Source organism: Phyllobates terribilis, unplaced genomic scaffold (genome assembly GCF_046119375.1).
Source record: "Phyllobates terribilis strain yellow unplaced genomic scaffold, ASM4611937v1 Scaffold_2__4_contigs__length_985480577, whole genome shotgun sequence".
Taxonomy (NCBI): Eukaryota; Metazoa; Chordata; class Amphibia; order Anura; family Dendrobatidae; genus Phyllobates; species Phyllobates terribilis.
Genome location: NW_027362762.1, coordinates 425,854,269 through 425,878,132, shown reverse-complemented (window position 1 = coordinate 425,878,132; position 23,864 = coordinate 425,854,269). Strand labels below are relative to the sequence as shown.

The window sequence follows — 23,864 nt, the reverse complement described above, 5'->3', positions numbered from 1 at the left end:
TTTTGGGCTATAAGACACACTTTGTTCGAGTAAACAAATCTTACAAAAAAGTGTGTTCATCTTGGATCTGTCAAGTACTGCTCTGTCACCATGAATATGCAGTCCAATCTGCAGACATCATGTTATAGAGCAAGGAGAGCTGGGGAGATTGAAAAAAGATTCAGCGTAACCGGCTTTTAAATAATTGAAACCTTTGGTTTTTCTGGGGTTTTCAGTCCTGTGGGCGGTCCTATCAGTGACTGACAGCTATCTCAGTATGTACACTTATACAAAAACAGCTGTCCGTCACTGATGGGACTGTCTACTAGACTGAAAATCCCAGAAAGAGCAGAAATTTAAAATGATGAAATCACAGGTCATACTGAATATTTTCTCACAAAACTATATAATCAATCTTCTCAGCTCCCCTTGCTCTATAAACATTTTGGCTGCATATTGAACTGCATTTTCATGGTGACAGGTTCCCTTTGAGAAAAAAAGACCATGGGCCCTGAAATCAGGGCTGTGGAATCGGTAAGCCAAACCTCCGACTCAGACTCCTCAATTTCCATAAATTTACTGTAGCACAGATTCATCTCAGCTAAAAGTCTAGACCCTTAGATCAGTAATAGGACAGACATTTATAGGACATTTCATAACTTTCCCAAATTCTTACGAAAAAATATTCCCCACAAACTGCATTGAACTACTGTGCCCAATTTATTATATATTTTACTAGTTGGAGTCACTCCATCTTATACCGACTCTGATTCCGACTCCACCAAAACGGACATGGACTCCGAATCCACGACTCCGACTCCACAGCCCTGCCTGAAATATATAGTCTTCTATGAATTCCGTATTTTCATTTTAAAAGCTGTTAAAATGCCTGATGATACGCAGCATGTCACATTAGTAGCATCGGTCACCTCCTGATGTGGAAATGAAAGGTGCAGGATAATCCTCTAAATCTACAATTGTTCAGATGCACAGTAAATGACCTAACAAAAATACTAGCATTGACCATGGCAGTCAATTAGTTCTTTAATTTACACCCTGCCTTGAAATAAGGCACACTAACTTGTTTAGGAGTGTGACAAAGGCAGTTTTTGCTAGATGGGTCTATAGAAATTAAAGCCAATACATCCAATCAGGTTTGAAAATTAAAACATTAAATTAAGTGAATTCCTAGTCTATTTAATCTTAATGGGGTCATCCACTACTGAATAACCCTAGCTAAATCATTTGGGGTTTTTAAATCATTTGGGGTTTTTGCCCTCCTCTGGATCAACTTTAGCAATTACAGAACTAACAGGTCGAACTTGATGGACGCAAGTCTTTATTCGGCTTTACAAACTATGTTACTATGTTAGCTTAATCACTTTAGAACCCCACAGGAAATGAAAACAAATCTATACTCCTCTCCAACAGCGGCGTTGTTCCTCCGATGTCAGGGATGCTCTTTCCCCCAGTTATGACATTTTCCTCTTAAAGGTGTTGTCCACTACAGAATAACCCTGCTTAATCACTTCAAAGCAATATGGAAAATAAAACCAATCTCTACTCCTTTCCTGCAGAGTCGCCGTTCCTCCGACGTCAACAGTGCTATTTACAGGTTATGTGATATTATATTGTCATGTGACCACTGCAGTCAATCAGCAGCCACTGACTGGCTGCAGTTTATCAATAGGTCATCAGAGGAGATGCTCGCTCCGATGAAATAGTAAAGGCTGAAGCCGATTAGCTGTAACTGGTTAGCCGGAGCAGTCATGTGACACAACAATATCAAATGACCGGCCAGGAATAGCACCATTGACATCGGAGGAACGGCGACTCTGCAGTAAAGGAGTAGAGATTGGTTTCATTTTCCATGTTGCCTTGAAGTGATTAAGCAGGACTTATGCAGTAGTGGACAACACCTTTAAGGGGAAAATGCCGTCACAGTTAAGAACATAACAGTCATAGCATTTCAAAATTATAATGATAGCACAGACAGGCTGCTATAACTCACCATATCATGTGCCAGCTGCTGAACAAACATCAACGTCTTAAGAATCAGAGTCATTCCACATACAATGTCAGCTGCTAAATGTTTACATTGGAGACAGATGACATTCATATCAATTTTAGCTTCCAGTGGCCTGCGGTAACCAAGAGCGCCAATGCCCTGAACACCTAGTCGCTCTGCTGTATCTTCTCGAGTACACAGGAATTTTACCATCCAGTACTAGAAAGTAGGCGGAAATGAAACATATTAGCAGAAATTTAATACACCATAAAACTCTAATTTATTAAGCTTTATTAATACAATAATATGGATTAGTACTTTAAAAAAATCTATTAAAAATCATGAAAACAGTGGGTGTTAAGAGGGCATCCTGCTCAGACCCTAGTGCTTCACAACAGCAGTCCACATCAGTTGAGGTGAAAAAGCGTTTTATACCACTGCCAACTTATGTTAAAGGAAGAATATAAATCTATATACACATTTGTTGCACTGTAAATAGATCAAATAAACATATGATTATCCGAATTTCACTTTTTAAAACCATAGTCCGATACATTCCAACTCACCTTTGCAATTTTACACTGCTGCATTCTGATGTCCACCTCATCCCATTCTTCTTCAAGTTCAAACCAGGCAATAGGATCACAGTCCTCAAAGTCTGTGACCGGCTTACTATTCCTGTGAATAAAAAAAATGCTGCGCAATTACACCAATACATAGTAGACACGCAAGTGGCTATGGTAGATCTGAAGCCTCTGTCACTCCAGCTCTATTCCCCACCCAGCGCTGCTTCCTACAGCTTAATTTATAGCCCCTATGCTGTTCGACTTCATACAAAAGGAGCTGTTAGACAACAGTAGAAGGCGGTACTGGACGAGGTATAGAATTGGAGAAACAGAGGCTTCAGATTTACAAAGCTCTTAAGCGGCATTTGCATATCAATTCAAACTCTGATTTCTCAGTAACAGATGAATGGACTGGCCATGTCAAGGTATTGCTTGACTGGTCTTTTAAAGAGCTACAGTACATACACATATACAGTGGCATATAAAAGTTTGTGCACCCCTGGTAAAAATTACTGTTATTGTAAACAGTTAAGCAGGTTGAGGATGAAATTATCTAAGGCCTAAAGTTAAAGATGACACATTTCCTTTGTATTTTAGGCTCTCTCTATATCTATTCATATTTTTCATTTTAAAAATTACAAAAAGGAAAATGGGCCGATGCAAAAGTTTGGGCACCCTTGGAGATTTGTGTGCTCAGATAACTTTGACCAAGGTTTCAGACCTTAAATTAGCCTGTTAGGGAAAGTCAGGTGATGCAAATTTCCCAGCTTTATAAAAACCCAGCCTCCTCTAACCTTGTGCCAAAAAACAGCAGCCATGGGTTCTTACCAAGAGGGTGTGACTATCAGGGGGCTTGTCTTTTGGCTGCTCTACATAATTACAGCGAGTCAAGCCCCCTTGGTAAAGACCATACAAATCTGCACCAAGTAAACAGGCCCCTATCTCTGGAGCCATATGGCAAATTTAAAAAAAAAAAAAAATAGAAAAACTGAATACTCGGGAGCAGCAGGAATAACATAAAAGCAAAAATTGGACACTTCTGACCTGGATGCAGATCATATTTAAGTATATCTTACCATCCCCGTAAGCATCTTGGTTTAAAAATACGATGAAGAAATGGTGTCACACTTTGACACTAGAGAGATCTTAAAGAGTGAATAAATACCAATTTCTAAATTATCCTGCACAATGAAAAGGATACACAACAAAGAAATTACCTCTCTTTCACAAAATGTCTGAAGTCGGAAAATTTCCATGAATCAAATTTTTCAAATCTTTTGAAATGCTCTTCTGCGTGAAATTTTTCTGGAGCGTTGTAAGCAAATACGAGGCCACATTTAGCACCAATGGCACCTCTCCGAACCTGACAGTAAACATAAAAGGAGACACCGACAGAAAATAAGCTTAAGGTGACACAATATTCTTCCCTTATTATGTATCCTGCAGCTCAGTCTTCACAGATAGGTGACCTGTATGTACACTGGCGCAGCGCCTCAGTAGGTCAGTGGTGATAGGAATATTCTCAACTACAAACATCTAAGCCACCAATGAGAAAAATACTGACTGGTTCTGGATTTAAAGGCAGGTATCATGCACCATGGCGAATAACCTGCATTCAATACTTCTGGTTCTAATAGGAGGGTATAAGTGGGCACACTTCAAGGCTTGTATATTCAGATAAGTATATGGCATCTGCAAGGACATTCAGATGTTATCAATCAACTAGGCATTTTCTCGAGTTGTAAACTAGCCTTAAATGAAAGCACAATATGTGGATAGGTTTCATTAAGCCTTCCAAAGAAAAGCAACCTTTCTTGCCAAGTTAAATAAACCCTGAACAAGCAGAAAACGGTGTTAAAGGGAATGCGTTTCCAGGAAAAAATGCATCGGCTATAATTGCGCCCCCAGCCGTGACTGACAGCAGCTCTGAATTAGGGCTGGCTGTCAGTCAGGACTGGGAGCACAGTTACAGCTCCCACTCTCTATACTCAGAGGGGGAGCTGGGAGCTAAAGTTTTTCAAAAGTTAAAAAAAAAAAATCCCAACCCCAACCCTAGCCCCACCATAACCCTAACCCCACCCTAACCTTAACCCTAGCCCCAACCCCAACCCTAGCCCCAACCCCAACCCTAACCCCAGGCCTAAACCCAACCCCAGCCCTAACCCTAGCCCCAACCCCAACCATAGCCCCAACCCCAACCCTAACCCCAACCCCAACCCTAGCCCTAAACCCAACCCCAACCCCAACCCTAGCCCTAAACCCAACCACAACCCCAACCCCAGCCCTAAACCCAACCACAACCCCAACCCCAGCCCTAACCCCAAACCCAACCCCAGCCCCAGCCCCAACCCCAGCCCCAACCCCAACCCCAACCCCAACCCCAACCCCAGCCCTAACCCCAACCCCAACCCCAGCCCCAACCCCAACCCCAACCCTAACCCCAACCCCAACCCTAGCCCAAACCCCAACCCTAGCCCAAACCCCAACCCTAGCCCTAACCCCAACCCTAGCCCTAACCCCAACCCCAACCCTAGCCCCAACCCCAACCCCAACCCCAACCCCAGCCCTAACCCCAACCCTAGCCCAAACCCCAACCCTAGCCCTAATCCTAACCCCAGCCCTAACCCTAGCCCCAACCCCAACCATAGCCCCAACCCTAGCCCCAACCCCAACCATAGCCCCAACCATAGCCCCAACCCTAGCCCCAACCCCAACCCTAACCCCAACCCTAGCCCTAAACCCAACCCCAACCCTAGACCTAAACCCAACCCCAACCCTAGCCCTAAACCCAACCCCAACCCTAGCCCTAGCCCCAACCCCAACCCTAGCCCCAACCCCAACCCTAGCCCCAACCCTAGCCCCAACCCCAACCCTAGCCCCAACCCCAACCATAGCCCCAACCCCAACCATAGCCCCAACCCCAACCATAGCCCCAACCCCAACCATAGCCCCAACCCTAGCCCCAACCCTAGCCCTAAACCCAACCCCAACCCTAGCCCTAAACCCAACCCCAACCCTAGCCCCAACCCCAACCCTAGCCCCAACCCCAACCCTAGCCCCAACCCTAGCCCCAACCCTAGCCCCAACCCTAGCCCCAACCCTAGCCCCAACCCTAGCCCCAACCCTAGCCCTAGCCCAAACCCCAACCCTAATCCTAACCCTAGCCCTAACCCTAGCCCTAACCCTAACCCGAGAGTTTATTTTTTACGCCGTTCCTCGTGCAGTATAAGTGATAAGACAACTTTATTCTTTGGGTCGGTGCGATTACAGTGATACCAGAATCATATCGGGTTTTTATGATTGACAGATGTCACACACTAAAAGACACATATTTTTGTAAAATCTAGTTTTTGCATCGCCATATTTTGAAAGCTATAATTTTTCCATATTTTGGCCGACATGTGACGTCTTGTTTTTTGCGGGATGAGTTGGCGTTTTTATTGGTGCCATTTTCAGGCACGTGACATTTTTTGATCGCTTTCTATTCTGATTTTTGGGAGGCAGAATAAACAAAAACCAACAATTCAGGAATTGTTGGGTTTTTTTTATGCTGTTCCGCGTGTGGTAAAATTTATAAGGTAGCTTTATTTTTCAGGACAGTACCTTTACAGCGGTACCACATTTAAGCTGTGTGCACACGATGCTTTTTTTAAGCATTTCCGCAGCGGCAAAAACACTGCATAAACGCTTAAAAAATGCATGGTAGAAGGCCTGCCATGTTCCCTAATGACAATCCGCATGTGCTGTGCACATGCTGCGGAAATTTCCGCTACGGATTATCATTGCGGAAAAAAACGCAGCACTACCAATTATTTTGCGGAAGCGCTGCGTTTTCGCCGCCATTGACTTGCATTAGAACGCGTGCAGTCCGCTTCACTAGATAAGGACATGCAGAATGCACGCGTTCCAATGTGCGGATGGTACCCAGGGGTGGAGGAGAGGAGACTCTCCTCCGGACCCGGGTACCATAGAACCTGTGAAAAAAAGAATAAAATAAAAAATAAAGATTATATTTACCTTCTGGCGGCCCCCGCTGCACTCGTCCTTTCATGCCGGCAGCTAGCGATGGATTGAAGGACCTGCGCTGACGTCATAGTCATGTGACGGGTCACGCGACGCTGACGTGGGCAGGTCCTTCAGTATACCGCTGCCGGCAAGGGAGAAAGGAGGGAAGAAAGACTGCGGAGGCCATCAGAAGGTAAGTATAGATTTATTTATTTTTTTTTTTACCATTCTTTTACGGTCACACTATATAAATCCATGCTGGTTGCATGGATTTATATAGTGTGACCAAGTTGACAAGCACTTTCCAAGTGATGCTAAAATCGCCTGGAAAGCGCTTGTCAACCCGCATGCGGAAATGCATGTGAAGAACGCTTCACATCCGCATGTCTCTGGCAGGAAAAACGCATGTACAATAAGCATGTACAATCCGCATGCGTTTTTTCTGCCAGGGAGATGCAGAAACGCTCAGGAAAAAATCCTGAGCATTTCTGCATCGTGGGCACATAGCCTTATATAGTCTTTCTATGTTTTGGCGCTTTTACACAAAAAAAGCTATTTTATAGAAAAAATATTTTTTTGGATCGCTTTATTCTGAGAGCTATAACTTTTTTATTTTTCGGCTGATGGAGCTGTATGGCGGCTTATTTTTTGCGGGACAAGATGACGTTTTCAGCGGTACCATTTTTATTTAGATTCGTCTTTTTGATAGCGTGTTATTCCATTTTTTGTTTGGCAGTATGATGATAAAGCATTGTTTTTGCTTCGTTTTTTACTTATTTTTTTTACCGTGTTCACTAAAGGGGTTAACTAGTGGGACAATTTTATAGGTCAGGTCTTTCCGGACGTGGCGATACCAGATATGTGTACTTTTATTGTTTGTTTTTTTTTGCTTAGTTTTTTTTTCATAATAATATTTATTGATGGATATATTATATTTTTATTTTAGGTGGATTATTTTTTTTATTTATTTATTTTTTATATTTTTACCATTTATTTTTTTTCCCCACTATCTTCCTGCTGTCTGGTGACCCGGATGTTGTCATGACGACATCGGGTCGTCATGACAACATCCGGGGAGCCGCGGCAGACAGCGATGGAGGCCGGCAGGAGAGGCGAGTATCCCGATCACCTAATACGTATCAGGCTCTTAAAGCCCAGGGCGCAGATACGTATTAATACGTCTTGGGCTTTAAAGGGGTTAAATACGTTGAGGGGTGCAGTTTTTACAATGGTGTCCCTTTTTGGGTGGTTTCCAACATTTAGGACCCCCAAACTCACTTCAAAACTGAACAGGTCCCTATAAAAATAAGTTCTGTAAATTTCCTTGAAAAAATGAAAAATTACTGCTACATTTTTAAACCTTCTAAAATGCTAACAAAATAAAACAACACTTCACAACTGGTGCTGATGTAAAGCAGACATGAGGGAAATGTTATTTATTAATGTTTTTGTGTGGTATGACTATTGGGATTAAAGAGATAATCAATGTTTGAAAATTGCAATTTTTAAAACATTTGTCAAATTTCTGATATTTTTATATATAAAAGCAAAACATATCAACCTAAATTTACCATTATTATAAAGTATCATGTGTCACAAAAAATAGTCAATCAATGGGATATGTTGAAGAATTCCAGAGTTATTACTACATAAAGGGACACTGGTCAGATTTTAAAAAAATTGGTCCGGTAACTATGGGGTTAACCTGGATCTTAGTCACATTTTCCTGTGAGTTGCAAGAAACTTTTAGTTGCTGTGGAGTCCAAGCCTAAAATAAAGAAGCCCTTATAAGGAATCAGTCACCAGGTTTTTTCAACTAATCTGACAAGCAGCATAAAACAGAGTTTATATCAGCAGGAGATGATCACCACAAGACTAGCAAACCTGTTTATATGTAGTTCTCCTTATTCATAAACTTGGCACAGTTCCACCACTAATTGACAACTTTCTGCCTATGTACAGTGGACTCAAAGTAATGGTGTGGTCAGGGCTATACAAAGCTCAGCATTCAGAGAACTGGTAGATCTGCAGCAAATAAAACAGTGATTTTATAAAGAAGTTCAGTAAGTTATATCACTGGAATCAGTCTCTGCCCCTACATCATGCGGCTTTCAGATGGGGTAGCAAAAAACCTGGTGACAGATAACTTTTAAGAAGCCACAGAGAAAGAACACTATTCCCATTATGGAAATTGCGTCTTCTGAGAGGAAGAGGACTTGAACTCTATAGTGCCACCGGATGGTTTCCATTAGACAATTTCAAAATGTCATCAAAATGTCCTAAAATGTATGGCATTAGATTTTTCTAATAACAAAAACTTACCCTAATCCTCATCTGTGTAATCTGAAAGGCTGATTCAGGTGCAGAAGATAGGATAATACTAGCCCTTGTTTTTCCAGTCTCTGTAAGGAATCCTTAAGAAATAAACAAACAAAACAAAATAGAGGTGAGTGGGTTTTCAGTTCATATGATAATAGTGACCTATCCTCAGATCAGTGGGAATCCAACACCATATATCTCCACTGATCAGCTGCTAGCATCTCCGGGGGTGGCCGGATGTAAACAATGAATAGAGCTGTACTGCACACATCCCTCCAATGTGAATGCTCAAGAGAGGGGTGCCAGGTGTCGGAAAGGTCATCAATGTCATGTCTGGAGAACTCTTTAAAGGGAATCTGTCACCAGGTTTCTGCTACCTAATCTGAAAGCAGCATGATGTAGAGACAGAGTCCCTGATTCCAGTGATTATCACTTACTCTGCTGCTCAGTGAAGTTTTGATAAAAATCACCATTTTATCAGCAGGAGATTATCACTACTAGACTAGTAAACCTGCTGCCAGGTGGCCAAGCATATTCATGAGCTCTGTATAACCCCACCCCCACCACTGAGTGGCAGCTTTCTGCCTATGTAAAATGTATATCGAAGGCTGCCAATCAGTGGTGTGGGCGGGGTTATAAAGAGTTCAGCATTCAGATAACAGAAAGCAGAACAGTAAGTGACATCACTGGAATCTGTGTCTCATGCTAGGCTCATGGGGTAACAAAACCCTGGTGAAAAATTCCTTTTGGCTTAGTGCACACGATGTGGTTGTTCCACTGAGGAAACGTATCTTGTGAAGGTTCCCAGGTCTCTGATCTCCAGCTGATGAACCCCATGCCGTTTGCATGGATTTATATTGTGTGACCAAGTTTACAAGCACTTTCCAAGTGATGCTAAAATCGCTTGGAAAGCGCTTGTCAACCCGCATGCGGAAATGCATGTGAAGAACGCTTCACTTCCGCTTGGCCCTGGCAGGTAAAACGCATGTACAATCCGCATGTACAATCCGCATGTACAATCCGCATGTGTTTTTTTCTGCCAGGGAGATGCAGAAACGCTCAGGAAAAATCCGGAGCATTTCTGCATCGTGGGCACATAGCCTTAACATAATTTTTAGAGTATCTATAATCCTGAACTAATGAATAAAGTAAGGTAACATTTGTGAATAATATGAGAAAGTAAAAATTCTATGAAAACATATGACGGGATATCACAAGTGTAATTGCTGACAGTATAGATACAAAAGTATCAGGAGAACTAGGTTTCATCTGAAAAACTTTAAAATGGTTAATGCTTTTAAGCACACGTAATAATACAAATAATAACACACCATCTCCTGTCCATGGTTCCACTAATAGGTTTTCAGGTCCTGATTTGTCCTCTTTCCCTTTAACATCGCAGGCAAGTAAAGTAAATTGCAATGGTCTTCCTGAAATAAATGGTAAAATAATGTTTATACCAGCGATTTCCTTTCCTAAACCATGCAGCAAATTAAATAATAAGTACCCTCAAGGTAGAGAAACTATGGCAACCTCAAAACTCCAGCTATTGGAGAAGCTACAGATCCCAGCATTCACCCACTGTTAGGGCATGTTGGGAGTTGTAATCTCACAAGAGCTGGAGTGGAGGCTTGCCTTTATGAAATGGTTATTGCCTTATAGATTTTTATGAAATAACGTGTCAAGTTTAGAGAAAAATAACTCTGCCAAAGTCATGCTCTAGAGGTAGATCCTTCTGCCTGCCTAGATACTCAATGGTCATGGAGCAGACTGAAAAAACAAAATATCAGTTCTGATTCAGGGAGATGTCATTTCTTGAAGTTGATAAATAGCCAATATTTCCACAATGTTTAATGAAGAATAATTGGTGTAAAGGTCTACTCTGGCATCTCAAATCTATACATTTATAATAACATAATTAAAAGGGGGCTGTCCATTAATTTTTTTTTTTAACAAAACACTTAGACCAATATAAAACAAACTGATCCCCGCACCTTACTAATCCCCTGCCACTCCAATGATCTGCAGTCTGTATCCTAACCAGCAATGACATTTTGACAGTGATTGCGTGCAGAGGTTAAAGGGAACCTGACAGCAGATACATGGTGTCCAAACCATGAGCAGCGTGTATCACACAAGCTCTATAATTTCACCCATATATGATTGACTCTGAAATGCCTAAGTCAGAAAGGCAGGTCCCCAGAGGCTTCTCGCTGACAATGACGGACAGGTCTCTCCCTGTGCATGCACGCAGGGAAAGATCCATCACTCGAAGAGGGCGGGTGGAGAGAAGCTGCTGGGGACAAGCTTTTCGGACTAGTCTCCAGTGCGGCTTTTAGGATGTGCGCCCACGATGTGTTTTTTAAGCGTTTCCGCAGCGGCAAAAACGCTGCAGAAAAGCTTAAAAAAACGCATGGTAGAAGGCCTGCCATGTTCCCCAATGATAATCCGCATGTGCTGTGCACATGCTGCGGAAATTTCCGCTGCGGATTATCATTGCAGAAAAAAACGCAGCACTACCAATTATTTTGTGAAGTGCTGCGTTTTCGCCGCCATTGACTTGCATTATATCGCATGGATTACGAATCACTGTCTATGTAGATGCGCATTCCATGTGTTCTAATGTGCGGATGGTACCCAGGTCTAGAGGAGAGGAGACTCTCCTCTGGACCTGGGTACAATAGAAAACTGTAAAAAAAAAAAAAAAGAATAAAATAAAAAATAAATATATACTTACCTTCTGGCGGCCCCTGATGCGCTCCTCTTCGCATGCCGGCAGTTCGCGATGTACTGAAGGACCTGCGCTGATGTCATAGTCATGTGACGGGTCAAGCGACGCTGACGTCGGCAGGTCCTTCAGTATACCGCTGCCGGCAAGGGAGAACGGAGTGAAGCAAGACACCGGGGGCCATCAGAAGGCAAGTATAGATTTATTTTTTTACCATTCTTTCGGTCACACTATATAAATCCATGCCGGTTGCATGGATTTATATAGTGTGACCAAGTTGACAAGCACTTTCCAAGTGATGCTAAAATCGCTTGGAAAGCGCCTGTCAACCCGCATGCGGAAATGCATGTGAAGAACGCTTCACTTCCGAATGTTCCTGGCAGGAAAACGCATGTACAATCCGCACGCACAATCCGCATGTGTTTTTTTCTGCCAGGGAGATGCAGAAACGCTCAGGAAAGAATCGTGGGCACATAGCCTTAAAGTATCTTTTTCTCCGAAGCGCCGCAGTGATTTAGAGTCAAACATATCTGGCTGAGATCATGCAGCCAGTGCCTGATACATGCTGCCTATGGATCGGGCAGCATGCATCCACTGTCAGGTTCCCTTTAAAATGCCACTAAAAGTCAAAATAAAGAAGGAAGCAGGTGGGGATCAGTAGGGTATTATGGAGTTTGCTATTTATATCGAGGCTTTGGTGAAAAATTTCAAGAGGCTGGACAATCACCTGAAAACTATCTGTATGCAAAGAAGTGTTCATAAAATAAAGAAAAAAAAGGGAAAAAGACAGACAACATACCATATTTATAGAGTAAACTAATTCTAACAGACTCCATGGAAGCGATAAGCGAAGAGGCATTGTACTGCTCATCAGCTTGATCCAGGATGGTACAAAGAGACAAAATCACTTTTGCTACATTCCCTCTTGCCAAAGCAAACGCAAGTAGATTCAAATTCACTTCTGGTGTAGAGCAGCAGCTTAAGAGAAACAACAATAAGAAGGGTTAATACTGGAGAACATTAAAGCCAATAGTAAGGAGACAGGCGTTTTCTATAAGAAGTCGTAAGTTATCATTACCTGGCTGTCCTCATAAGAAAGCTGTTTACCTCTTCAAGAACATTTGGTGATAAGAAATTTGGAAACTCTGCAGTACCCGGAGTCAAGGAAAGTGGAGTCATGTGTTGTAAAGCCTTCCTATAAAATAACAAAAAAAACACACTTCTATTAAAACTTCAGATTTTTAATTTAGCCTTCCATATTATAGGTTGAATCCACTCTTACAATTTTCTCTTTTGAATTGTGCCAGTGCATCTAATGATCTTGTGTTCACAGTTCTAGACAATAAATTATATATTCACAGATATACAGGTGCATCTCACTAAATTAGAATATCATCAAAAAGTTTTTTTTTTTAAATCAAATAGATTTTTATTGAACATATTTCAAATGTACAATCATTTCCAAAGCATCACATTTTTTAAACAAAAAGGTAATGTAAATAGGAAACACAAACCCCTTTATAATCCCTTCCCCCCCACCACCCTTTTCCGACAGCATCCCTTCCCTTATGTTGTATTATATTGAAAGATAAAGAGAAATATAAAGAAGTCCCATGCCACTAAAGAACTCTCTTATTATTAGACCGTTATGATAAAAAAACAAAAGGTATATTCCTGAAATGTCAGTTTATACTTCCTTATTCATGTTTGAACTCTGTATTCTTAGATTCCTTTGTATTGTATCCAAGGTTCCCATACTTTTTCAAATGTTTTTTGCTTTCCTCTTTTCCCATATATTCTTCTTTCCATTTGTATAGTGAATTCTATTTGTCTAAAAAATTCTTCCTCGGAGGGAGGATCAGCCCCAATCCAGTTTCTCGCTATAACTTTCCTAGCACAATAAAGTATTCTAGCAATAGCTATTTTTATATTTTGGTCAGCTGATATTTCTTCTACATAGCCCAGCAAGCATGTTATAGGGACTCCTGGGACTTCGTAACTATACACCCCATCAATTGCAGCAAGGACCCCAGACCAAAACCTTAATAGTCTAGGGCATTCCCACATCATGTGAAATATGCCCGCCTCCCCTCCCCCACATCTTGGGCATTTTGAGTCACCCCTTAGTCCCATTTTATGCATAATTAGCGGAGATCTGTAGACTCTATGGATTACATAAATATGAGACAATCTTGCAGGTTCGCTCATTGAGAGTATGGGTATATATTCCAGTATGTTTTCCCAAATGTCGTCCCTTATTAGACCAATTTCTTCTTCCCATTTACTTTTAGATCTTATTGGAAACTCCAGTAGAATATCATCAAAAAGTTAATTTATTTCGGTTCTTCAATACAAAAAGTGAAACTCATATTATATAGAGTCATTACAAACAGAGTGATTTATTTCAAGTGTTTATTTCTGTTAATGTTGATGATTATGGCTTACAGCCAATGAAAACACAAAAGTCATTATCTCAGTAAATTAGAATACTTTATAACAGCTTGAAAAATGTTTTTAAAATCCGAAATGTTGGCCTACTGAAATGTATGTTCAGTAAATGCATTCAATACTTGGTCAGTTACTGCAGCAATGTGGCGTGGCATGGAGGCGATCAGCCTGTGGCACTGCTGAGGTGTTATGGAAGCCCAGGTTGCTTTGATAGCAGCTTTCAGCTCGTCTGCATTGTTGGGTCTGGTGTCTCTCATCTTCCTCTTGACAATACTCCATAGATTCTCTATGGGGTTAAGGTCAGGCGAGTTTGCTGGCCAATCAAGCACAGTGATACTGTTTTAAAACCAGGTATTGGTACCTTTGGCAGTGTGGACAGGTGCCAAGTCCTGCTGGAGAATGAAACTTCCATCTCCAAAAAGCTTGTCAGCAGAGGAGCATGAAGTGCTCTAAAATTTCCTGGTAGATGGCTGCGCTGACTTTGGTCTTGATAAAACACAGTGGACCTACACCAGCAGATGACATGGCTCCCCAAACCATCACTGATTGTGGAAACTTCACACTAGACCTCAAGCAGCTTGGATTGTGGCCTCTCCACTCTTCCTCCAGACTCTGGGACCTTGATTTCCAAATGAAAATTGGAACTCTGGGACCTTGTGGAGTGTGTCAATGACTGCCTTCTGGACATCTGTCAAGTCAGCAGTCTTCCCCATGATAGTGGAACCTACTGAAACAGACTAAGGGACCTTTTTAAACGTTTAGGAGCCTTTGCAGGTGTTTTTTGTTAATTATTCTAATTTACTGAGATAATGACTTTTGTGTTTTCATTGGCTGTAAGCCATAATCCTCAACATTAACAGAAATAAACACTTGAAATAGATCACTGTCTGTAATGACTATATATAATATATGAGTTTCACTTTTTGTATTGAAGAACTGAAATAAATTAACTTTTTGATGATATTCTAATTTAGTGAGATGCACTCGTATCCCTGCCTACGACTAATACATCTCCGGAACCACTGGCACTTAGATTCCAAAATACAAATAATAAAAATGGAAACAGTACATCCTTGAGTTAAACTTAGAAAAACAGAAAGCCAAAACGTTGCATACCTTAGGCGTGGAAAAAATGACAATATTTATCTAGATCTCTCATATGTTATGAGGGTTAGCAAGAAGACATATACAAGAGTATGACTGCAGTGTCAGGTGATTGCTGTAGTTTTGCTAACACCAAAGCTTTAATCAGCAGATCATCATTAGAGGACCAGTAAACCTGATGACAGGTAGTCCTCCATATACAATTCACGAGTTTTTGATCTTGAGAAGGCACTTTCTGCTGCGGTTCTGTGCCGGATAATCGGATGTTATGTACAGTACCTTCACTGCCTGCAGGGTTTCCACTGCGGAGCTTCACCTTAGATAATTTGCCTGCCCAATTATGTAAAAGGTCATGTCTTCTTTGCATAAAATGAAAATAAACACTAAAAACACAATGAAAGCAAATACAGGTGTATGCAAAGCTCAGTGGATAGAATTAGATTAAAAGTCTACCAGGCAAACCAGTTCTATGGCGCAGTAATTGCTGGGCTCTGTTTACACTTGCACTAGTTCTTTCCTTTCAGGTGTGGGGTGGTGGGTTATGGTCAGTATAGTGTGGAGTGCTGCACTACTACATGCACAAAATACAGCACAGCGGGTGAAAGCAGATCAGAACTAGCAAGTGCCATCGACTCACTGTGCCACTGGAAGCAGAGTCCAAAGTCAATTGGAATCATTTAAACATTTCTTGGTGTTCATTTAACCCCTTAAAAAGGGAACTGGACAGCTAATACATGCTGGCTGATCCACGGACAGCACGTATCAGACATTGGCTGCATGATTTCAGCCACTTATGTTTGAATCTGATACAGCGCTTAAGAGAAAAATAAACTTTAAAAAGCCGCCAAGGAACATGCCACTCCAGAGATTAGAAAGGCAGGCGGAACGTCTCCTCGCCCGTGGCCAGTCACTGACAGGTCTTCATGCACGTAGGGAGAGACCGGTCACTGAAGGGGAGAAGGGAACAGCCTGTCCAACTAGACTCCTGTGCGGCTCGTTCCCCGGTGGCTTTAAAAACAAGATTTTGGGTTGTTACCATAAAATCTCTCGGGGCTGGTTTCCTGCGTTCCCCAATGAAGCGATAGAGAAAGTATGTTTTTCTCTTAAATGCCACAACGTTTCAGAGTCAAACATACACAGCTGAAATCATACAGCCTTTGTGCATAATTTAGACAGTCAGAAGAAGCTCACTGACGGACTCTTGGGTAAAGCAGTTGGCCACTTTTCTTGTTAGTGCAGATTTCCTCATACACTGACCCGCACTTCTGTCCATATAATAGCTGCTGGTGAAGGGATGTGTGACCAGTCCATCAGCCTTGTCCATTAGAATAGCAGCTTTCCTATGTGAGGAGGCTGATGGACTGGTCACATGTTCCTCCACCATCAGCCATATCCATGGACAGAAGTGCTGGTCAGCCTGTGAGGAACACTGACAAAGAAAGTGGCTGACCCCTTTACCTGAGAATGCGTCGTGGAGCTGGTAATTACAGTCTACAGGAAAGTTTGCCTAGCTAATTTATAGTCACAGGCCACAATAAAGTTGAACATGCAAAGAAACAAACAGCCTGTAAAAGCCAAACTGTGCAAAATATGTAATGAAACAGGATCGCCAAAATGATGTTTAACCCAAGATACATATGTTTAAGACAAAAAAGAAAAAAAAAAAAAAGAAAAAAGGTCCCCAAAAAGGTAGCCAACCCCCTTAGGCTATGTACACATGAAGCGATTTTAATGCGTTTTTGCGGAGTATTTTCGCTGCGAAAACGCATTAAAATTGCTTGCCATTTACTGCAATGCAAATCCGCATGTGCTGTGCACATCGTGCGGAAATTTCCGCTGCGAATTCGCATTGCGGTAAAACCCGCAGCAAGACCAATTCTAGTGCGATTTCGCTGCAAAATCGCCGCCATTGACTTACATTGGATCGCATAAGATCCGCATGACTACATGTAGTCAAGCGTATCTTACGCGATTAATGCGCGGATGGTACCTGGGTCTGGAGAAGAGGAGACTCTCCTCCAGACCAGGGTACCACATACCTGTAAGTAAAAAAAAAAGAATCAAAATAAAAAATAACCTTATACTCACCTTCTGATGGCCCCCGCTCTGCTCCCGGCGTCGCTGCTAGCTCCATGGTGGGTACCGGTAATGTAAAAGGACCTTCCATGATGTCAGCGGTCATATGACGACAGGTCACATGACCGCTGACGTCATGGATGATCCTTTTACATTACTGGTATCCCCCGCCACAGAGCCAGCAGCGATGCCGGGAACAGAGCGGGTGCCATCAGAAGGTGAGTATAAGGTTATTTTTTATTTTATGCATTCTAATTCTTTTTTTTTTTTTTTAACATTATGTTGGTCACACAATATAAATCCATGCCGGTTGCATGGATTTATATTGTGTAACCAATTTCAAGCACTTTTCCAAGTGATGCTAAAATCGCTTGGAAAAGCGCTTGACAAAAGCATGCAAAATCGCATGCTAAAAACGCTTGACATACGCTTGTCCCTGGCAGAAAAAAAAAATATATAAAATCCGCATGCGTTTCTTCTGCCAGAGAGATGCAGAAACGCTCAGGAAAAATCTGCATCGTGGGCACATAGCCTTAAGTCGATAGCACATCAGCCAGCTCAGCGGTTCTGCCCATGTAGATGGGGGATCACAGATTGGCTGCCATGATGTTTGACGCAACGTCAGCAAGGCACCCAATTCTGGCCACAGGGAGCAACAGCAGAGACTCAGATCTGGGCCAGAGGATGATAAAGAAATGGGTGTTATTTTATAACAGACTGCAGCCAGGGTTGAAGAGTTTCAGAAAGTGGACAGCCCCTTTAATTATGTGAAATCTCAGAAATTGACATATGCAAAATCTTAAAGAAAAAAGGGAGGTAATTTTACATACTGCGTGTGCTGCTGGACAGCCTGAGCCAGAGCTGGGTTTGTCTCCATTGAGGTGGTTACAAGTGACGTCAGTAGAGAAAGATACCAGATCGCGGACGCATCAGATACTGACACTGCTGACTTTTTTATCTTTTGGTAGCCAACCACTCGGAGGCCATGGATCCTCGTGTCACAGCCATCACTCAGACATCGCTTAATATTGATCTGTACGTCTGCACAACAGGTAAGATAACAGTTAGAATATTATGCATGAAGGCATACGTGAATGTGGGAATGTATGAGCACAAACCAATGTCTGCAGCAACATACACATATCCGGAAGGGAAACTATACAAGACAGCAAAGGTTTTACTTTATGGCTACTTTCATCCCCAGGATGCGGTGGTCTATCTTTTGATATTTTTTTATCACAGCATTCAGAGGGCCATCACTTATTTAATTTATCTGAATGAAGTCGACCTTCGAAGAGGAAATGTAATGACCCAAATGCATATTGTAAATCGGTCATTACATTTATGGTAATATGCATAATTCAGTTTTGGATAGGTTTCTATTTTATCACTTTTGAATAATAAAGATATTTTCACTGCCACATACCTAAAGCTATATTTATTTTTCTACCAACATTGTATCACAAGAGGTTTGTAAAAAATTTTTTTAAAGGCAATCTGTCACCCGATTTTTGCCATCTAATCTGAGAGCAGCGTAATGTAGAGACAAACCCCCATTTCAGTGATGTGCTAAATACTGGTCTGATTGCTGTAGTTTGTATAAAATAACAGTTTTCTCAAAAGGAGATTATCACTAAAAGACTAGTAAACCTGCTGTCATGTATACCTCCATATTCATAATCTTTAACCCCGCCCTCATCACGGATTGACCGCTTTCTGCCTATGCACATTGACAGCTTTCTATCAGTGGTGTGGGCCAGGATATACAGGGCTCTGCAATCAGAGAACTAATAGATATGCAGGAGATAAAATGGGGATTTTATCAAAGCTGCTGTACCCAGTAAAGTTTAGTGATGTATATCGCTGAAATCAGGGTCTCTCTGTCTCTACATCATGCTGAGCTCAGATGAGTTAGTAAAAACCTGGTGACAGATTCCCTTTAGATGTACCATTTTGAGGTACATATACCTCACTGATTAACGTTCATACATGTCTTTTTTTCCAGGGGCAGAAAGAAAAAAAAAAGTCAATTTCACCTTTTTAGATATATATCTATATATGAACAAAATGGATTCAAGAGAGGTAGTCATCCTTGTAGTTTCATTTTCCATCCTGAGTATAATTAATCAGGAAATAGCAAAGCAAGACATGGAAAAGCAAGGCGGTTGATTTACTGGACTGACTCACACATCTGATTTATGTTGGCATTTTCCAGCAATGTCACATATCCTGTAGTATTGCTGGTAATGTGGACCTCTCGAACCTCCTGCAGATTGCTGGGGTTCCTTCCCACTGCGACACCCACTTGCTGGGGCATGTAACTCTGGTCTGCGGAGTTGATAGCAATTGATAGGTGCCTCAATACAACATCAGGCTTCATCCGCAACCTGTGGCAAATCAAGACATTAACAAATAATAAAGCATGAGGATTTCAAGATATTCAAAATGTAGAAAGACAATATAACCAAGAAATTGGATCATAAACCCAACATGCAAGATTTCTTACCACTTGTAGCTTACCAACAAAATATATTGGTGTATATGAACAGTTAACCTAAAGCAAAACTGACCTCAAGCTTATGGCTTCCATTTAATACCATCCCGGCATATGATGTATTATTATGTCATGTGTTGGGTCACGGTCTTTGAAGCAGGCTCTTCCTGAGCCTGAATTTTTGCCAGGAGATGATGGCTGTGATGTTCATACCAACTAGTGGAGCTGCTCTTAGCCGTTTAAATGCCACTGTTAAAGAAGCACTCCTCGCAATAAAGTATTTATCCTCTTAATATATTGCAATCATTATATTATACAGCACTGTGTACTTACAAGTGCTCATTTAGTTTTTCTACCCAGCAAATTCTTCTCTTTTCTCTGCTCTATGTATAAACAGGAAACCTCGTGTCCCGGCATTGATCATACCTCTGTGGCTAGTGAACACATCCCCGGACAGCATTTTGATGTTTTACTTCTCTGAAAAACTGCAGCATTTCAGAGTAAAACATGCATGACGGCAATAACAGTCGTCTGTGTCTGATTCTTGCGGCCTGTGGTTCTGGCAGCATGAATGTGCTGACAGGTGCCCTAAAAGTCGTGCTTTCCAAAATATTCTCCACAGCTCTCAGTTTGTGCCGATGTCTTTAAATATATCATTAATCATTGCTATTCTCTAACGTATTCCAAACTGACTTTCAAGTTGACACTAATCTCTGAATGGCTGCCATACCTGAAGAGCAACATTCATGAACTTTATTAAAAAAAAAAAAAAAAAGCACTTTATTTACTTAAGAGAAACCGGCTTTGTTTTCCTCTCGTTCACCCGCCTTTATATAATAGGTTAGGAAAGATTTTATTACACAGGTAAGGTTGAAGTCAGACACTGATCAAGTTATATTCAAAATCTTAAAAGGGAATCCGTTAGTAGGATCAACCCTCTTAAGCCGTCTATGTGGCATGTAGGTCATAAGAAGCTGAAAAAAAATTATACTTTGATATCTGTGATCCGATGTTTTATTCCAGAGAAATCCACGTTTTTCTTATATGTAAATGTGTGGTTGAGATATATGGGACGGAAACTGATCTCCCCGATAATCTGCCTCCAGAGTTTATTGTAAATGAAGGGGGAGTTACCAATGTGAGCCATGTAATGACTGACAGTCCGCTCTCATAATCACACACAGCTCTGCAGTGAAATCAGAACATAGTACAGACAAGTGAACCTTGTCTCATTACAAAAACATTTGCAGTTGTCTTCTCACAGTGCTTCAGCTTCCATCTCACAGACTGCCACTATGGGGGAAGAGCAGTACAGCAGAGCAGACAGCTCTGTGAGAAGACAGCTGCAAATGTTTTTGCAATGAGACAAGGTTCACTTGTCTGTATTATGTTAGTTCTGATTTCACTGCAGAGCTGTGTGTGATTATGAGAGTGGACTGTCAGTCATTACATGTGTTTGTAATGAGACCAGGTTCATATCTGCTGTACTGTGTTGCAATAATCAGGCAGAGCTCTGCACCAGAGCTGACAGCACTATGAGAGGACAAATGCTGCTGCAAATGTGTGTAATTAGACAAAGTTAACATCAGCTGCACAGTGTTAGCTCTGATCTCACTGCAGAGACATGTGTGATTATTTATCTCACTTATATAGTGCCATTAATTCCACAGCGCTTTACAGACATTATTGGAGTGTGGAAGGAAATTAGAGTGCCCTAAGGAAACCCACGCAAACACAGAGAGAACATACAAATTCCTTGCAGATGTTGTCCTTGGTGGGATTTGAACCCAGGACCCCAGCGCTGCAAAGCAACAGTGCTAACCATTGAGCCACCGTGCTGCCCATTTACGGATTATGAAGGCTAAGTGTCAGTCATTACTTGCTTCACACTGGTAATGCTGCCTTTCATTTACAATAAGCTCTGGGGACAGATTCTCATGCAGATCAGTGTCCGGTCCATAGATCTTAACAGTTCATTTCCATTTAAACAGGTTTTCCCATGAAAAAAAGTAAATTTGAATCAACATTTTAATCAATAGATCTTTGAATAATAATAAGTTCTACAATTGGATGTGTTAAAAAATATATATGTTTTCCCAAGACTAAAGTACATTTTAATCAATAGATCTTGGAATAAAAGTTCCACAATTGGATGTGTTTAAAAACATGTTCCCGTGTTGAGATGATCTTATAAATGAGCCCCTGCTGTGTACTGTGTAATGGTTGTGTCTGAATGTACAGGAACATGATCTGATCATACCACATCTCCTGGGCAGGGGAGGAAGAAAAAGAATATACAGACATTACAGCAGGGGATCACAGCTGATTTTTATCTCACAAAAATAATCTGTGATCCCGTGCTGTAATGTCTGTATACTCTTTTGCTTCCCCCCCTGCCCAGGAGATGTGGTATGATCAGACCATGTTCCTGTACATTCAGACACATCCATTACACAGTACACAGCAGGGGCTCATTTATAAGATTATCTCAGCACAAGAAAATTTTTAAAACACATCAAATTGTGGAAATTATTTTTATTCCAAGATCTATTGATTAAAATGTGCTTTGTTCTTGGGAAAACCCCTTTAAGAAAAACATGGATTTCTCTGAAATAAGACATCGTATCGCAGATATCAAGGTATCGTTTTTTTCTACTTTCTAGGACCTGTTAGCCAACAAAAAACATTTAAGTGGCTTGACCCTACTGACAGATTCCCTATAAGATAAAAATAAAAAACCATACCGTATCCAGTGAGATCGGGCACTACCGTCTGACTGCCAGTAAGAGGCCGTCTCCCCATTCGTCATCTTGTCAATATCCGACGAGTTAGATGAGGTTTCAATGCTGTTGTAACACTTAGTTATGGTTTTCAATTTCAGAGTTTCATCACTGCCACTCAGAACAGAAGAAGATTCTGGAAAACAGGTAAATATTACATGAATTGTACATCTTCAGGAACAGGAGAAACCGCTATTACTTTACCCTTAGAATGTAAGGTCCTTGTATCTTCAACGCTCGTCCACCAACACAACAAGTCACATTATCCAATTGCGGGTGTAGGTGTTATTTCCCATGGAAGAAACATCCTACAGCCTACAACCACTGGGGAAGGGACTTTGTTTTAAAGGCCATGTCACTACATCCAAGGCAGCGGACGATAGTGTGAAAAATATGGTGCTCTACTGCCATGTTCTTTACACCTACAGTTCTCAGGCTGAGGGGCTCATCCAAGTGGTCAAGTCGCCATTAAAATCAGATACTCCTTTAGTGAGTGAAATGGCCAGATGCTGATTATTTCTAATATTCTGGGTAAGGGAAAATCTGATTTAGCGATACAATGGACTACCATACAAAGTCTAAGAAGCGAAACTGTACATAATGGAAATTATAGCTATACACACACATACATACACTTTACATGGGCACTATATGCACAAGAAAATGATATCGCCTAGATCAACTGGGAACAAGCATAATGGTAAAACACTAGGATACTCACCTTTCTCTTTTTTGAGAAGCCTTTCAAGGTAATCCTTCAGCACAGAAGACCTCATGGTACATATGTTATTGCAGCATTCTAGTATGGGATAAGGGATCACAGTACTGGAAATACGGTTTCGATGCAAAAAGCGCAGAATCTTTGAAGAATGTAAACTGAGACGATCTTTTGATTTGGTGAATATATCGATAAAACCTAAAAAAAAAAAAAATAAATAAAAAAAAAGCGAGATCTAGAATAAATGCTACTGCATCTTAAACCTTACCAAAGTCATATTCCTCCTTAGTTAAGTAATAGCATTACAATGCTGCCAGGCCTCCTTATTGAAAGTGCGGCTATTGGGAGAAATGTAACATATTTCCTCCCAGAAGCCGACGTTCAGACATGGCAGCGTGCACGAACAGCTACAGTTATATCGCTCACTATATTGTACGGACGCTCCAGCACTGTGACGGCTCGTTCATTGGCACATCTGCGCAGAGTGAGCCATCAATCACAGTGCTGGGAATGATTGACTGCAACCGCCCTGTGCATGCCCCAACGACTGAAAGCCAGAGGCTCGTGGGAGGAAATAAATTACCGTAGTTTTCTCCCGGTAGCTGCACTTTCACTAAGGGGGCCTGGCAGCATTGGAAC

The 23,864-nt window shown here is 41.4% G+C and overlaps 1 protein-coding gene across 1 annotated transcript in view; it reads right to left on the bottom strand.

The window, feature by feature from the left end:
• ZZEF1 (zinc finger ZZ-type and EF-hand domain containing 1) overlaps window positions 1–23,864 on the bottom strand; it is a 141,434-nt gene that overhangs the window by 103,376 nt on the left and 14,194 nt on the right. Inside the window, exons 3-13 of the mRNA XM_073665194.1 lie at window positions 23,229–23,423; window positions 22,472–22,643; window positions 19,421–19,620; window positions 18,064–18,274; window positions 12,684–12,800; window positions 12,405–12,583; window positions 10,209–10,307; window positions 8,881–8,972; window positions 3,771–3,916; window positions 2,554–2,665; window positions 1,991–2,206 (exon numbers count right to left, since the gene is read on the bottom strand). Coding sequence (XP_073521295.1) covers window positions 1,991–2,206; window positions 2,554–2,665; window positions 3,771–3,916; window positions 8,881–8,972; window positions 10,209–10,307; window positions 12,405–12,583; window positions 12,684–12,800; window positions 18,064–18,274; window positions 19,421–19,620; window positions 22,472–22,643; window positions 23,229–23,423 — 1,739 coding nt within the window. The remainder of the gene's footprint in view (window positions 1–1,990; window positions 2,207–2,553; window positions 2,666–3,770; window positions 3,917–8,880; window positions 8,973–10,208; window positions 10,308–12,404; window positions 12,584–12,683; window positions 12,801–18,063; window positions 18,275–19,420; window positions 19,621–22,471; window positions 22,644–23,228; window positions 23,424–23,864) is intronic.